Raw genomic sequence first — 15,629 nt, forward strand, 5'->3', positions numbered from 1 at the left:
GCTGACGTGGACGGAGTGGAGGTCGGGAACTCTGCCACGTCATGTGCCTGCCACGAGGGATAACTGGGGGAGTAGGCCATGCGGGGAACTCGCCGTGACACGTGGCGCGTTTTGAGACGAGTAAATGGTTTGAGGGTGCTTGGATTCGTCGACGTAACTGGAGACGAATTTTGGCGGGTTCGCACACCAACGGCGGAAGAGACGGCTTGTGAGAGGACCAAAATGCCCTCCCGATTTCACAGATTGGTCCACGTCATCATAAAAATATCTGCTTGGAAATCCCACGACCAAAAGAAAAGTCTTCGTTTCGGTTTTTCGTTTTAAATGTTTAGGTAATTTAGTTTGTATCAATATCTATTTATGTCATTTTAAATCTAAAATCTGTTGTCACGTGATCTTATCGATTAATCTCACTACTCATAAAATTTTGATAGTATATATACCACTTGATCTATTAATAAATGAGTCCAATCATACTTCTATGTTTAAAACGTTATTAATTTATATATCTTGCCTTTATGCTCTAATTTTCTTATATATAAATTGCTAATTTGACACCTTCATCCATTTTCACATAATTTCAATAGGTTTTCAACTTAGGATTAAGATTTTAGAAATATCATCATAGTATTTTAATAATGACTTTTTTTCCATGTATTAATAATTATTAGAAATATTTTTTATTATTTTTTTTATCAAATAAAGTTTGTTAACTTTTATTACCAACACCAAAACTTACCCACAACCTCGAACCGAAATGATTTAAAAGTGACACCTAATTGCCAAGTGCCATTATTTGAAGAGAATCGAGATGAAAGTGAATGGAGGTGCCCAATTGTCGCACAACCCGAAATTTGGGTAGTTTTGTTTTTTTTCGAATTTGGGTAGTTGCTTGTACAAATTTTAGTTAAGATGGGTGTCTGCACAAAAGTGTGAAGTTCAAAGCAATATTGTGAAATTTTTCCTAGTTTATTTAGGCCGATTACATCCCGCACAATGCAACGTGTCCATTTCCCTTTGTCCCGCATAATGCAACATGTCCATTTCCCCTCGCCCCTCAAAATGAGGGGCGAGGGAAACTCAAAACTTGAAACCTCTTCTGACACTGGAAAGCGAGGCATCACTATGACCCAAGCAAATTGCAACGAGGGCAATATGTGATATCAGTAACCCCAGTTTTTGACAGTTTTAGAGAATGTTCTCAACAAGAACCCGAGAGCAGATGAATGCAAAGGAAAAAGATGACAAGAAAACAAATGGTAAGTTTTCATGTTTTTCTCCTCCTATGGTTTGTGTACAGAATTCCATGTTTACAATTCGTTAATCGATACAATTTCATTAAAACACGGCAAACTTGTGGTGCAATGAAAATTTTACTTCCCACCACAACGATCTAAGCATCTGCCACACAAAGAACACGACTGAATATTACAAATGCCCAACTTGGCAAACGAATAATACCATACCTGCTTTTTATCGCACACTGAAGTTTTTCCCCTTCAATTTCAAATTATATGCATCTGCTTCGATGACAATGCAAAGAATGATATAGCTTACCTAATGAAAACTAACTTGTCTGGTGTATGTAGTACAGAATTTTCGAATCATGCTGCTGCAGACCATTTGTCTTCATTGTCTTCCAGCTTCAAAGCTTGAAGTAGCTTTGGCCACGATTCGGGAATCCCTCCAGGAAGATCAAACTCTAACAATTTTCCTCGACTTCGGTAGAACTCCTCCACGGGTTGACTCTGCAAGAAGATGATGGAATGTGATGCACAGATTACTAACTGAACCAAAACCGAATACCGTTCACTCAGCCTGTAAAATAGTCTCTGAGGTAGATCTGTACGAAGGTGGAATGCCTTATAAACTATGGGTGGCAGTGTTTCAGTCACGTTAATGTATTTTTAATCTTAAACACGGATAAGTTAGATGCTTGAATACTTGAAAAGAATATAAAAGAGCATTCCCAAGATAGTGAAACAATACCATATCATTGTAAATACGGAGGCGTTCCTTAACAACTTCTTCAGTGTCATCGGATCGTGTGATAAGCTTAGATGCACAATTTGGAGGGGGAAGAAGTGGAGCCATGTACATGCCAGGGTTTCCGTCCTCAGCCTTAATGTCAACGGAGGCAACATTATAATTTCCTCCACACTCACTACAAATCCTTCTTCCAAGGCACTTCGCAAGCAAAGCCTCTTCACGAAGCTTTAGGTTGATCACCAAATCAATGTCTGTTACTCCCTCTAAAATTTCCTGTAAAATCATAAAAAATTATAAGGCAAGTTATAACCAAGAGAGGCCAGAGCGTTATGTTTGAGAGGAAGGAAGGAGGGAAAGGCACAGAAGCTGAATCAATGCGACATGGAAATATACGATTGCACCATACAATAAGCTCTGTTGCCAATTGAATGACACTAAGTCAATGCCTACTCTTCTCTCTGTAGCCACTCAAGACATTATAAAAGAAAGAAAATTCGCACTACTTCCTCAATAAGTATCCTTACATATTAGTTTCAAAACTTAGTGCCCTCCAGAGGTCATAGAAACCCGGAAATTCCCACTAAATAAGTACTCTCGTAAAACAGCACACAAAGTAATTATCTTCGTTCGATAAATGGTAGATGCCTCCGGTGTAGTAATCATATTGAAACTCAATGAATTCGTGATGGGGTGCAAATTCCTTGTGTAGATATGCAAGATGATAGAACTTCAAACCAAGTGAAGTACTGAAGTTGATCCCCATAAGCAAATATAACACAAAAGGAAACCTTATTAAAACTTGAACCATCTGAATTCAGATTTTCCGGATCCAAACATTAAATTCAAAAAATGCAACAACTTTTGAAATGAAAAGAAGCACAACGGAAATACCGCTGTGCAGGAATTCGGGTGCCAGTATAAATTGTTGTAACGCAATTGCGCGATTACACAATCAACAAGCAGTCACTTTTCAAACACCACAAATCGACTTTCACATTTCAACTCTACTAATCTGAACTAAATCTTCATATCTGACTACTACATTTTGTTATCTACACCTGCACGATCATTTTGTGCATATTTCAAGCAAATTCAAGCTCCCATTTTTTAAAAATTTCATGGAAAAGATGGTATTACCGCCTGTCGAATCGTCCGAGGGAAGCCGTCAAGGATGAAGCCAGTTTCACCCTTCGCTGCACTAGCCTCAAGACGCTTGGACAACAAGTTTATTATAATCTCATCCGAAACCAATTTCCCCTGATTCACAACCTCCGCAAGCTGCAATTTTACATATATTCTTTTAGGTTTTGAACAACTTAAATTTACAGAAGTTACAGAAACCCTAAGGGGCCAAAGGGGAGGGACCTGAAGAGCGAAGGGGCCGGAGGACGACAACTCGTCGCGGACGAGATCGCCGGTGGCGATGTGGGGGACGCCGAGGAGGTGGCAGAGGCGGGAGGCGTAGGTGCCTTTGCCGACGCCGGGGCAGCCGAGGAAGACCCACTGGACATTCCTGCCCTCGACGTCGCGATGCAGGGGGAGAGGCTTTGGGATGACGAAGGCAGACGCTTTGACGTCAGTTTCGGAATTTAGAAAAGGCGAGAAGCGGAAGCTCCGGAGTGAGAAGTAGCTTCCCGGTCGTCGTAATTTCAGAACGCGATCCAAAACCGCCATGGGAGGGACTAAAAAGTCAAGTCCTTTTGGATTGCACAGAGAGAGAGAGAGAGAGAGACAGAGAGAGAGGGAGTTTAATGTGTTCCGGGAGGGCAGAGGGGTGGTGGTGGGTTTTAGGCGCGCCACGGCACGTGCAATAAAATCTAGAGCGCTCTCCTGTCCACGATAACGAATGTCAAAAAGTGCACTTGTGTTCTGTATTCTGTTGGAATTTGTCTTCCTTTTTCATTAATAACGTAGAAGTTGGTAATTAAAATATTATTTAAAAGTTAATTAACGTGTTTATTTTTTATTGATTACATATTATTTAATTTGTAAATTTAGTTTAAAAATTTAGTTTCTTAGCAAAATTCCTGAAATTAGGTTTTTCCATTACGATTTTAGATAATTCGGTTACAAATTACATGCAAGAAAACAAGGGAAAGTCATGAAGGGAACAAAATTTCTTTCTTTTCATTACCAACTGATAAGTAAACGAGTCCTTAATGTCTTTTGGGTTCTACTTTCAACTAAAAATCTTTAAATCAATTACACATGGGATCGGCTACAATACTACATCTCACGCGGTGTTCACTCTCTATTGTACATAAGAATGTCTAAGTTCGAATTTCATGGAGGCAAACTTGTGCAGCTTACCCAAATTCCTCACCCCTAGAGAGTTTCTCTTTTTTGAAACCATTTCATAGTCTCAGTGCCATTACCCGACGTATCATTGCTTACCATGTGTTCAAAGAGTACACGTATCCAACGAAAAACTGCCATGTGGACCCAAAATTACAACTATACATTCCAAAGAGACAAATAACTGCCTTAGCAATACTGCTTCATTGAGTGTGGCTCCAGCTGATCTCAGAAAAAGCCCCTCAATATCTCAATCTCATGAATTACATGAAACTCCATAGCCTTCATTATAATGAAAATTGCAAGCATGCAGCAGTTACTAATTTAAATTTCACGAAAGGGTGAAAATGAAATTACATCAATCAAAAACCACTCGAACAAAGCACTAAATCAAATCGGAATATGGTACGATCTTACAATACATGCCTATCATTTGAGGGTGAAAAGTACAAAATACAAAATCAAATACACGTGCAGTTATACAAAGGTTGTCATCGCTCAGCTACATGTGGTCAGCCCTGCCGTCATCCTCACTAATTCCATCGCCTGCGTGCCTGTGGCGAGATCAAGCAAACAAAGCTAAGAGAACAATGCACAAGAAGTACGGTTCCCAACTCTTTTGAATGCAATTGCTACTAGATGATGACTTAAGATGAACCTTAATCACAGGGTTTCAAAATTTCACATCCTTCGTTTATACATGACAAAGGTGGGATCGGCATGTCATTACTGGTAAATTCTAAGCATTTACTGACCGGTCAACACAATATGATCTCATGGACAATGTAACCACCTACAAAATGAAACACAAGGCAAATAGCCCTACTTTGATTTTCAATATCATCGAAAATCCATCTCTCCACCATTTCTCATCACTCATTCAGTTTTCTTTGGAAAGAAAAGCTTATCCTAGTCTTAGTTTAAAGTGGATAGAACAAAAAGAAAAGGTTGAGATCATACCGCCAAGATGTTGTTAGATTGCGAGCTTTTCTATCCAATTGGAGATTTTCCATTGCACTTGAAGCTCGAATGACATCCTCAGGACCTTCATCACTGTCATACCTATAGTTGTAGTCATCTTTCCTGTAGCCAGACATGGAGGACCCACCTCTTCGATCTGAATATGCTAGAATGCATCAGATAAAGAGAAACAAAAGGAAGCACGTAAGGGGAAGACACAAGAAATAGCTTTGTCACTCACCAGTTGACTGGGAAGATGCACCAGGCCTAAGTATAAACACACAAACAAACTCATATCAATTAAGAGTTGAAGGAAAAAGGAAAATGAGACAAAAGCAAACACAAAATATTGGATAGTGATGTAGGTTCAACACCTTCCAAGTGGAGGTAGCCCTCCCGCAACAGATGACGAAGAAGGTCTTCGCATGTTCCGAGAATCTAAATTGGATAAGGACTCCGTTTCCGAAGTAGTTAGCCTCCTTCCAGTACCCCTTGCTTGAGATAAATTCTGCAGTAAAACAATCTAATGGTAAGCAATCTGCTAAAGGAACAAAAACATGCAAACAATAGGCTAAAGGAATTTGTATTTTTGCTTCATTAGCAATCCAGGGTGATATCATCCCCTTTCTCTTTTGGCTGGGAAACTTTTTCCCATGGTCAGTTGAACCTCTGAATTGTATATTAATCCCATCCTATAACTGACCAATAGGTTTAAACAAAAAGGAAAACGTACGGGCACATATAACAGAGAACATATCATGCAATCTGATTCTTAACTAATTTGTACTATGTCCAGAGAACTAACACACATTTATTTTATTTTATTTTTGTCGAACTAACACACATTTATTGAAGCCATGACTTGGTTACGTGATAAAACTTAAAAATCAGTTAAACGTACCTTGAAGCAAAGAAAACATCGCCACGAAAGACAACAGTCCTAATGCAAATACTGAAATGAAATTGAAAATTTTGTGTTTTAACTCAGACAAAATCAAACCTCAAATTTCAAGAACCCTTCAAGCACGTCCAAAAGCAAAGGACAGCTATCTCCATTTCGGTTCAGATCATACCCATTCTTGCTACTAAAGTCCTTCAACTCAGCTTTCCAAGAATCCTTTTGCTGCGATTCAGCAAAAACAAAATCAGCAATCATTAGCATAAGAAAGCAACATATTACTTCAAACTTTTTGCAAAAAGCCGACACTTTCTGCACTCAAAATTATACATGATTACCAAATTACACTCGGGCTGGTAAACTTTTAGCGTATGGTTTAGTTGCGCCCAGTCTAGGTATTCGCATATCAGTGCCGTCAACAACCTTCCTATAACAAGCATGCCAAAGTAAAATTCAGCCGATAAGCATAAAAACCAAAAGGAAATTAATTTTCTTTAAGCGTGGGATGAGTAGAAGAACCCGAAGGGGAAGCGTGGAGCTGTTTGGCGCGATCGTTGCAGCTACCAAGCAATGCCGGAGGCAAGCCTTCGTCTTTCTCAATGACCTTGTCCTCCTCCTCAATTGCCTCAAACACACTTGCTCTCAACTCAGCCTACCAAAACAAAACAGTTGAATTAATCAGAAAACAAGCCGAAAACCCGAATAATAAGTTTGATTATTCACAAATCACAGCTTAGTTATTCAAAAAACGGATCACATTTCTCAAAATCCGAAGCTTCAAATTACAGTTAAGCAAATACAAAGCAACGAGCTTTGAAATTGCAAAACCCTAGCCGAAGTCAACAAAGCTGGGGGACATATACTCAATTAACCCGAGAAAAAAAACCGCGTTTTTGGGGTAAAATCAGCTGCGGAATCACAGAAAGGAGATCAAGATGGTGAACATTAAGAAAAGGGGGAAATGGGCAAAAAAGGGAATTTGAAATTGTACCCGGATCTTGGCGAGTACGCCCTTCTTCTCGAGGGTGCGAGTGACGAGAGTCTTGAGGTCCATCATCTCCCTCGTGTAGTCGTCCATCTTGTTCTTCGGTTTTCAGAGGGAGAGGGTTTTGATTGGTGAAGAAAGAGAGAGCGAGTGAGTTCGCTTTCTCTGCGTTTTGAATTTCTCAGCTTTCCTCGATGTTTGGATTCTTCAGAGAGAGTGAGAGGAGAGAGGGGAAAGTTGCTCTGGGAATGATGGTGGTCACTGGAATGAAGGTGGGCTCCACTGCAGGCTAGCAGTTACCCTGGTAATTTCATCTGGGCTGGCAGCTGTGAAATTCGAAATACGATGTTTTGGGCCGTTATTGTATTAAGCCTGTGAGTTCTTTTCTGGCCCTTGGGTATCAGCCTGCTAAATACCCTTTTTGTTTTGTCTCGTTCATCACGTGATTCGTTGCAACTGAATATAATTTTTGAAGAAAATTGAGGTTCTATTGTAAAACTAATTGGTAATATGAGGTTCTAATTACTTATAAGTACATCAAAGTTCTTTTCTTTTTCTGATGTGGAATTGATATTTTCAACACGCTATGACGAATTTTAAAATCTAGTATATGAACAATACAAATCAGATGATATAGAGAGCGTGGCGCCGTTAGACAACTCAAATTCTTAGAAATTTTTTTTTTCACCAGTTTAGAAAGAAGCTACAATTTTCTATTTATTCAGTTCATGTCATTTGAAACTTGATAGAATTTTCACTACTTTAGAAAGAAATTATACTCTTTTGTTTATTCAATACACGTCATTCGAAACGTACAAGAATTTTCACCACTTTATAAAAAAGTTATGCTCTTTTGTTTACTTAGGAATGTCATTCTATCCTTAGCCGAATTTTCACGCTTAAGAAAGAATCTGAGACTTCAAAAAGAAAAAGAAAAGTATCAAATTCTTAGTAAATAATGTAAAAACTTTACCTTATATATGCCGGTGTATGATTTTCTTCTCCCTCCAAAATGTTGAAAGGCAAAGCCAAAATAATGGAAATGGATTATCTCTGAATCTCTTCCATCAAATCCATCAAATCAAGGAATTTGTATCCTTAAAATTTTACCCAAAATGTTGAAAGGCATAGCCAAAATAATAACCAGAAAACTGAAGAAATACTGTTTATTGCTCTCTGTCTATTTAAATTCCTTATTTGTCCGTTTCCGGTTCCACGCTCTAAAGCCTAAGCATTTCCCGATGGCGCCCATCGACCCTCACTCGTTCACTGACTCGACTCACCCACTCGCCACCCATATTTCCCTTTCCTTCTTCTTCGACTTCCCCTCCTCCACCATCCACGCCTCCGCCCTCCTCACGCTCCCCGCCCCGTACTCCGGCCCACTCTCCCTCGACATCCGTGCCCTCACCGTCCACTCCGTCATCGACCCCCATAAGCCCTCCCGTCCTCTCTCTTACGTCATCTCCCATCCTGACCCAATCAAAGGCTGCCACCTCACCTTCACCCTCTCCAACGCAGCCTCCGTCTTAATACTGTACTCCACCTCCCCCTCCTCCTCTGCCCTCCAGTGGCTCTCCCCTCCCCAGACCTTTAACAAGACGCTGCCGTTTGTCTACACCCAATGCCAGGCCATCCACGCGCGCTCCGTGTTCCCCTGCCAGGACACTCCCGCTGCGCGTGTGCGCTACGCGGCCAAGCTCAACGTCCCCCGCCAGCTCTCCGCCGTCATGTCCGCGCGTCACGTCTCTCGCCGCGACCCGATCGCCGGCGAGGGGTCGGCGCTGGTCTCCGGCGACGCCTTGTGGTGCTCTGAGAACAGGGTCGTTGAGGAGTTCGTCATGGAGCAGCCAATCCCGCCGTACCTGTTCGCGTTCGCCGTCGGTGAGCTGGGGTTCCGGGAGGTGGGCCCGAGGACTAGGGTTTACTCTGAGGCGGTGCCGGCGGTGCTTGAATCGGCGGCGACGGAGTTCGCGAGCACCGAGGACATGATCAGGCAAGGGGAGGCCTTGTTTGGGCCGTACGTGTGGGAAAGGTTCGATCTTTTGGTGCTGCCCCCGAGCTTCCCGTACGGTGGAATGGAGAATCCGAGAATGACGTTCTTGACGCCGACGGTGCTCAAAGGCGACGCCAGCGGCGCGCAGGTGGTGGCGCACGAGCTGGCTCATAGCTGGACTGGGAACTTGATCACCAACAAAACCAATGAGCATTTTTGGTTGAATGAGGTACTAAATTTACATTCACACATTCATTGGTTCAACTTTTCGGTCTTCCTATCGAAAAATTCACACATAGATGTTGTTTGTTTTGCATATTTGGTTGATGCCAAGTTCGTAACTGATCAATTCCATAACTTTAAGATGCTTGTGTTCTTCATTTGATGTAATACTACCTGCATACAGTGCGTTTGAGGTCAGTTTCCAGTATATGTCTTGTGAAAACCGCAATGTGCGAAAGCTTGACGGTGTAATGCCGCGTTGTTTTAGATGTAGTCCGATTTATAGAAGCATAACACACTAGGATGTTTGTATAATTTCTGGGTTAGGAGAATGTGAAGAATGTCTTACTGATTTACGAACTTCCGGTTGTAGTTGATATCAGGGTGTTAACATTTACTTATTGCTGCAGGGTTTCACGACATATGCTGAGAGGAGAATTGTTGAGGCTGTGCAAGGCGAGGACAGAGCTGCATTGAACATTGGAATCGGCTGGCGGGGTTTGCACAAGGAAATGGAGAGGTTCAAGGATAGCTTGGAGGTCACAAAGCTGAAAACCAACCAGGAAGGAGTTGATCCAGATGATGTGTATTCTAGAATTCCATATGAAAAGGGTTTCCAGTTTCTATGGCGCATCGAACGTCAGGTATGTTGAAGTTGTAACTTCTTTTGTTTCTTGATATTGTTCTGTAAAGACGATCTGATTGGCACTTGTTTTTCGGAATATAAAGGTTGGAAGGCCTGCGTTTGATGAGTTTCTGAAGAAATACATTGCCACCTTCAAGTTCCAGTCAATTGATACCGATACATTTCTCGAGTTTCTGAAGGCAAACCTACCTGGAATAGAGAAAGAGGTTGACTTAGTGTTGTGGACTGAGGGCACTGGTATCCCTCCTGATGCGTATGAACCGGTTTCTAACATATATGCAAAGATTGTGTCCATGGCAAATGAATTTAAGCTTGGTAGGATGCCGGGGGAGGATGAAGTTGCTGACTGGAGAGGGCAGGAGTGGGAACTCTACTTGGAGAACCTCCCCAAGCCTGTTGAACCTTCACAGGTACTTATTTTCTATGACTTGATTCCATAGCGGCCTTCAACACGCGTAGTTACTTAATTTCTTAGCTCCTGTGACTTGATTTGCAGATTGTAGAGTTAAACTCGCGCTTCAGGCTGGCAGAATCGAAAGATTATGACGTGAAGGTGACATTTCTTCTGCTGGCCATTGCTTCCAAGTGCAAAGACTACTTGGGCGACGTGGAGAGAACTTTGAAGGAAGTTGGGAGGCAGAAGTACCTTGTCCCCCTCTACAGGGCTCTTGTGGAAGGCAATGGAAATGAAGAAGAGAAGATTCTGGCCAAGCAGGTGTTTGCAGCCGCTCGCGAGACTTACCACCCTATAGCTCAAGGCGGTATCGAGACAATTTTAAACAAGCACTGCTGAAATTGTGTGTGAGAATGTAGAGTACACGAACCGCAATCTGGAAGCCAATCCTTGACTTCGTTGTTGATGCTTCTGCTGATGTGAATGATCTCGTAAATAAAATGTAGCTGACTTTTGTATCTCGTTTGCTGATGCCTGATGATATTTTATGTGTAAATTCGAAAATACCAATCAAAGCTATGCCTGCAAAATCAATTTTACTCGATGCATGACAGGAACGAAAATACTCATCGAGTCTCGCTTTCGTAGGAGGATTTCAATTTCTATTATATCATGAACATGTCCATTTACAGAAGCAAATAACGCAAGAGTTGTTGGAATCAACGGACTTCCGGTATTCACTTATGATTTTTACACAGTTACCACCAAATCTGTCTAAAACAGTGAAATTGCACTTCTCCCGATCCATGGCAAAGCCATGGAGCTTGAAGATCTTGACATTTCTGTTCAACACGTCTTCTAGTGGAGTTTATCGTAATGGGAATCAAACACATCAGTAAAATCATCTTCTGTACAGAGTGCTAGAACATTTGTGTACCCGTAATTGTTTCGCATCTCAACTCTTCTAGAAAACCTTGAAAAAAACTGTGCGAATAGAATTCGCTGAAGGACAGGCGCGTAACTGCAGTAGTGCATCAGTACGTCAGAGAATTACTAAACATAATGTATAGCGAGTTTTGGCGATAAGTACAATAATAATATGAAAGTGAGGCTGGTAAAATGCTAAACCTGGATTTGGAGACAACAGTTTTGAACACATATCGACCGAGTCAGGATGCAATCTAGAAAGGATGACTTGGTCGAAAGGAAGGTATGTGGATGACTTGATGGTCTTAAGCACCTGGAAAGTAAATTTATCAAAGATTTGGCCAAGCGTGACTAAAGGACCTTTTCCGACAATAAGCGGGAAGTTAGTACCTGAACGTTAGTCCTACCAGGGAAAGGAGGGCGACCATTGAGAAGCTCGAAAAGAATTACGCCAATACTCCACATGTCAACCTATAAACTGAATCCGTCAATTTTGATTCATCGTGATTGAAAGGGGAAAATGACACAAATTATAGACAAGACCGTACCTTCCCATCATATCTTTCAAACAGAAGAACTTCAGGTGCCATGTACAACGGGGATCCGCAAACTGTCTCCGCATAATCACCTGGATGTAAACTTCTGTACACGGTAGCAAAGATAAGCTAATAAGGAACGAAACCACCACAGTTGGTTGCTTTAAATCATACTAAACACATCCTAAACCGGGTTAGCGGATGAATTTCCGCATATGGATCTCTCTGCTAGAGTTTACCTTGAGAGACCGAAATCAGCTACCTTTAGCACCACATCATCTTGAGTGCCAGGGAGTAGAATGTTCTAGTAATACAAAATACAACAATTCAGCCGATTTACGATTCAATTCCACATTTAAGGGTGCAATGCAATCCGAAAGGATCGAAATCAATCAGTATACATTCAATTTGTATAACAAATCCAATTGTTTAGCATAGATTTCAAGATCTCTAAGTGCATTTTGTTACCATATTTCCATAAACTCTTGTTTTTACCTCGGGTTTCAAGTCTCGATGAATGATGTGGTGCGAATGTAGTAATTTCAACCCGGCGCCTGCAACCAAAACAAGAATTTGATTATATTCAGACCGGAGAATCAAAGCGGCCTGAAGCCCTAGTACAAGTAAAGATGCGAAAAAGTTAAGAAGCTACCAAGCTGCTGCATAAATCTCTTGGCAATCTGTTCTTCAACTCGCCCGTGCTGCCGGATATAAGCAGCCAGATTTCCCCCATCACAAAACTCCAACACCATGAATACGCAGCTTTCATCCTGCAACGAACATATGAGCTTGACTTCACGAAAACAAATTGAGCATGTAAGAAACAGTCCTCCACCTTGAGGAGGCGGATGATGTTTGGGTGGAAAGCATTGAGGAGGCGAGGAGGGTGATTGAGAACCTGGAAAGCATTGAGGAGGCGGATGATGTTTGGGTGGTTAACGGAGGATAAGAAATTGAGCTCGCAATCCAAGCAGTTCTTGAGGTGGCGGTTGAGGCGGGAGAGGTGGACCTGCTTGAGAGCCACCACCTTGCCGCTTTGCCGGTGCACGGCTTTCCAAACGGTGGAGAAAGAGCCTCGTCCCACCTCTGATATCACGATATAGTCCCCTTTGAGTGCGGAGACAACTCCCTTGCTTTCAGCTTCCATAGAATCTTTGAGCTAACAAGTAACAGGCGGTTCTATTTGTTTTTATGTTGTGATTACATTTCATTAGCTTTGGATTGGTTTGAAATTGATTTTAAAATGAATGAGATTTTTGATGAAAATGTTCTTGAAACTAATTCTCTGTAAAATGCAAATGATCTTGAAAAAACATTTGAAATACTTCTTAGAGGAGCATATAACCGTTTATTTCAAAAAACACTTCAAATTTTAGAATTAAAAAATATTTTTTCTAAAAACACATTTACAAATGAGCTTTGTTGAAAATGATTAGTCAATCACTAACAAAAAACACTTGAATTTTTTTAATTTTTATCAAGGGCAATATACATTACCAACAACAAACTTTACAACACAAATGACCAAATTTTACAACAAAAATGCCCAAAAACAAAAAACACAAACAAACAATAGTGGCCTAACCAAAAGTTGAGACCGAAACAAAAGAAAACTCAAAACAGCTGATTCCGCTGCATCCTCCGCTGCAACCACCAAAACAGCAGCCATGCATGTCAATCCACACAAATTCTTGCCCCTAATTAAGCCTCGCCTCATCGATACCAACATTCAATCCCAAGCTTCACTCCTAGCACAACTACAGACAATAAATAACCTTCAACCAATTGAAAGAAGCTTGTGGGATTCCACGAGCAACACTGATAACAAAAATGGACAACAAAGAGAAGGTGGTGGTGTGAGGAACATCCGACCCAATGGAAGCACCAGATCTATACTCACCAACTCGAAACACCACAACAAATCGCGACAAAGTGTGACTGAAGCTCGAAAATTGGATGAATATGGATGAGAGACATCACAGGGGTGAGAAGAAGGCAAATCAGCCAAGAAAACCAGGGGAAAAAACAGCGGATGGGAGAAGAGAAATCTCAAACGGGTTGATATTTATGTCACTACATAAACAATCTCAAACGGATTGATATTTATGTCATGTGAATTGTGAATTTGGAGTGAGTGCTGACATGCTCAAATAAAAGAAATCTTCTATTTTTGCTTCAAATTATCAAGAATTTTACACTAGTATTCAAATACATTCAGCTTCACCGTGATTCTTTCATAAGCATAGTTTGCTAAAAGTGCTTTTATTAAAAGCATGTCAACACCAAGTGTTTCTCATAAAATGGTAAACAAACTCGTCATTCAGAAAAGTTGAACTTTTAAGTCCTCCAATATTCAACTATAGCGAACTTTTTAAGTCCTCCAATATTCAAGTGAAGGGGAAGCGAAAAAATCCGTAATCAAAACAGATTTCACATGTTGGATTTTGTAAAATTCCTCTCCTCCTTCCTCAAGCCTGCTACCGAATCCACGAGTCACCCCTTTGATGGTTAATTCCTTGAGGGTAGTAGCATACCGAACGCTCAATGTGCAACCTGGAGAGACTAGGCATGGCTCGTTCCTCCACCCTCCACTCCTTTAATTCTATCAAACTGTGAAGAGAAAGGAACTCAAGACGAGGAAAGCCTCCTGCTGAGCAAACAAGTGGTCCGGGAAAATAGCCAAGGGCAGCATTATTCTCCAGGAAAAGCATTCGTAAGCTTGGCAGCTTCTCTAGTATTTCTATGTTATCGTCCTTGAGACGATTGTGATGAATTCCACAGAGTGTTGGCTTGGTGAGGTTCGGAAGGAACAGGAGGTATTCTGGTAACTGTATGATACGTCCCTTTACTCGCAGCTTATATATATGAGGGCAGCTTAATACTACGTTCCATGCTCCATCATGAAAAGATGCCATTGATAGAGACTGCAGATTGTCAAATGTAAGGCTCCCTTTCTCGATGGTTTCGTTGCCAAATAGCGTTACTTTCAATCTTCGAAGGTTGGTCAAGTTAACAAAATCATACAGATCAGACGCCGAAACTGAAACATTGACCACCGTCTGCAAATTACTTGCATGAGTAGCAAATGACAGTCTCTCTCCTCCTCTTATTATCGAGGGTAAATACACATGTCTCAATTTCTCCATCTTCCAAAACACGTTTGGAACTTTCAGCAGCAACCCTGCATGAGCATTAGTGCTGCGTAAATCTAGAGTTTGCAGACATACCAAATTACCTACAGACGACGGAAGCTCCTGCATCTTAGTATTCCTTAGACTTAAAAATCGTAAGTGGACTAGATTCCCAATTTCACCTGGTAACTTGAAGCTACTTCTCATGAAAATATCTTCAAACTTCAAAACTCTGAGAAGTTTGTAGCTATTTAACAGTGACCGTAGTACTCTTTGGCTGAAATTTAGGTTCAAAATAAACTGTTTTGGGACAAAGAAAAGCATAGACCTAAGATGTCCATCTCGTTCATCTCTGTTTAGATAATAAAAATCAAGCTCCTTTTCCAAATTGATGGCAAGTCTTTGAACTCTACCGCTCGGTGTTTCCTTGGTTACCGTGGCTGCAGAGTAATTGATAATACGAAGAATGTTCCCCTCTTTTGCCTTGACCATACACAAATCTCGCATAAGACCATGGAGACAACAAGTCTTAATCTTCCTTGTTAAACCATGTTGTCCAACTTGAACCATAGACCTCTCTACCAACTCACTTAAGCACCTGTAAGATACATCTTCCATTTTTTCCATGGATGTTGATGATACAAAACCTT

At 41.1% G+C, this 15,629-nt stretch overlaps 5 protein-coding genes across 5 annotated transcripts; 1 reads left to right on the top strand and 4 right to left on the bottom strand.

Annotated features, from left to right (window-relative positions):
• Positions 1-1,249: 1,249 nt before the first annotated feature.
• Positions 1,250-3,844, bottom strand: LOC137721185 (probable adenylate kinase 6, chloroplastic). Its single transcript, XM_068460291.1, has 4 exons — positions 3,355-3,844; positions 3,127-3,267; positions 1,990-2,262; positions 1,250-1,748 (listed from the first exon to the last, which is right to left on the bottom strand). Exons 1-4 carry the CDS (start codon positions 3,661-3,663, stop codon positions 1,605-1,607), a joined length of 867 nt encoding a protein of 288 aa, XP_068316392.1. The 5' UTR covers positions 3,664-3,844; the 3' UTR covers positions 1,250-1,604.
• Positions 3,845-4,542: 698 nt separating this feature from the next.
• Positions 4,543-7,385, bottom strand: LOC137720648 (protein TONNEAU 1a-like). The gene is made up of 8 exons (XM_068459737.1): positions 7,134-7,385; positions 6,662-6,794; positions 6,481-6,569; positions 6,245-6,367; positions 5,619-5,752; positions 5,486-5,511; positions 5,245-5,401; positions 4,543-4,838 (listed from the first exon to the last, which is right to left on the bottom strand). The coding sequence occupies exons 1-8, from the start codon at positions 7,218-7,220 to the stop codon at positions 4,787-4,789; spliced, it is 801 nt and encodes a 266-aa protein (XP_068315838.1). The 5' UTR covers positions 7,221-7,385; the 3' UTR covers positions 4,543-4,786.
• Positions 7,386-8,159: 774 nt separating this feature from the next.
• On the top strand, positions 8,160-10,978 carry LOC137720663 (leucine aminopeptidase-like). Its single transcript, XM_068459754.1, has 4 exons — positions 8,160-9,352; positions 9,756-9,989; positions 10,075-10,401; positions 10,488-10,978. The coding sequence occupies exons 1-4, from the start codon at positions 8,243-8,245 to the stop codon at positions 10,782-10,784; spliced, it is 1,968 nt and encodes a 655-aa protein (XP_068315855.1). The 5' UTR covers positions 8,160-8,242; the 3' UTR covers positions 10,785-10,978.
• Positions 10,979-11,039: 61 nt separating this feature from the next.
• LOC137720664 (serine/threonine-protein kinase ATG1t-like) lies at positions 11,040-12,999 on the bottom strand. The gene is made up of 8 exons (XM_068459755.1): positions 12,747-12,999; positions 12,501-12,618; positions 12,344-12,402; positions 12,088-12,152; positions 11,861-11,954; positions 11,703-11,783; positions 11,514-11,625; positions 11,040-11,406 (listed from the first exon to the last, which is right to left on the bottom strand). Exons 1-8 carry the CDS (start codon positions 12,993-12,995, stop codon positions 11,306-11,308), a joined length of 879 nt encoding a protein of 292 aa, XP_068315856.1. The 5' UTR covers positions 12,996-12,999; the 3' UTR covers positions 11,040-11,305.
• A 1,326-nt stretch (positions 13,000-14,325) lies between these two features.
• On the bottom strand, positions 14,326-15,597 carry LOC137719726 (probable disease resistance RPP8-like protein 2). The gene has a single exon (XM_068458760.1). The coding sequence runs from the start codon at positions 15,595-15,597 to the stop codon at positions 14,326-14,328; it is 1,272 nt and encodes a 423-aa protein (XP_068314861.1).
• Positions 15,598-15,629: the final 32 nt, after the last annotated feature.

Source organism: Pyrus communis, chromosome 16 (assembly GCF_963583255.1).
Source record: "Pyrus communis chromosome 16, drPyrComm1.1, whole genome shotgun sequence".
NCBI lineage: Eukaryota > Viridiplantae > Streptophyta > Magnoliopsida > Rosales > Rosaceae > Pyrus > Pyrus communis.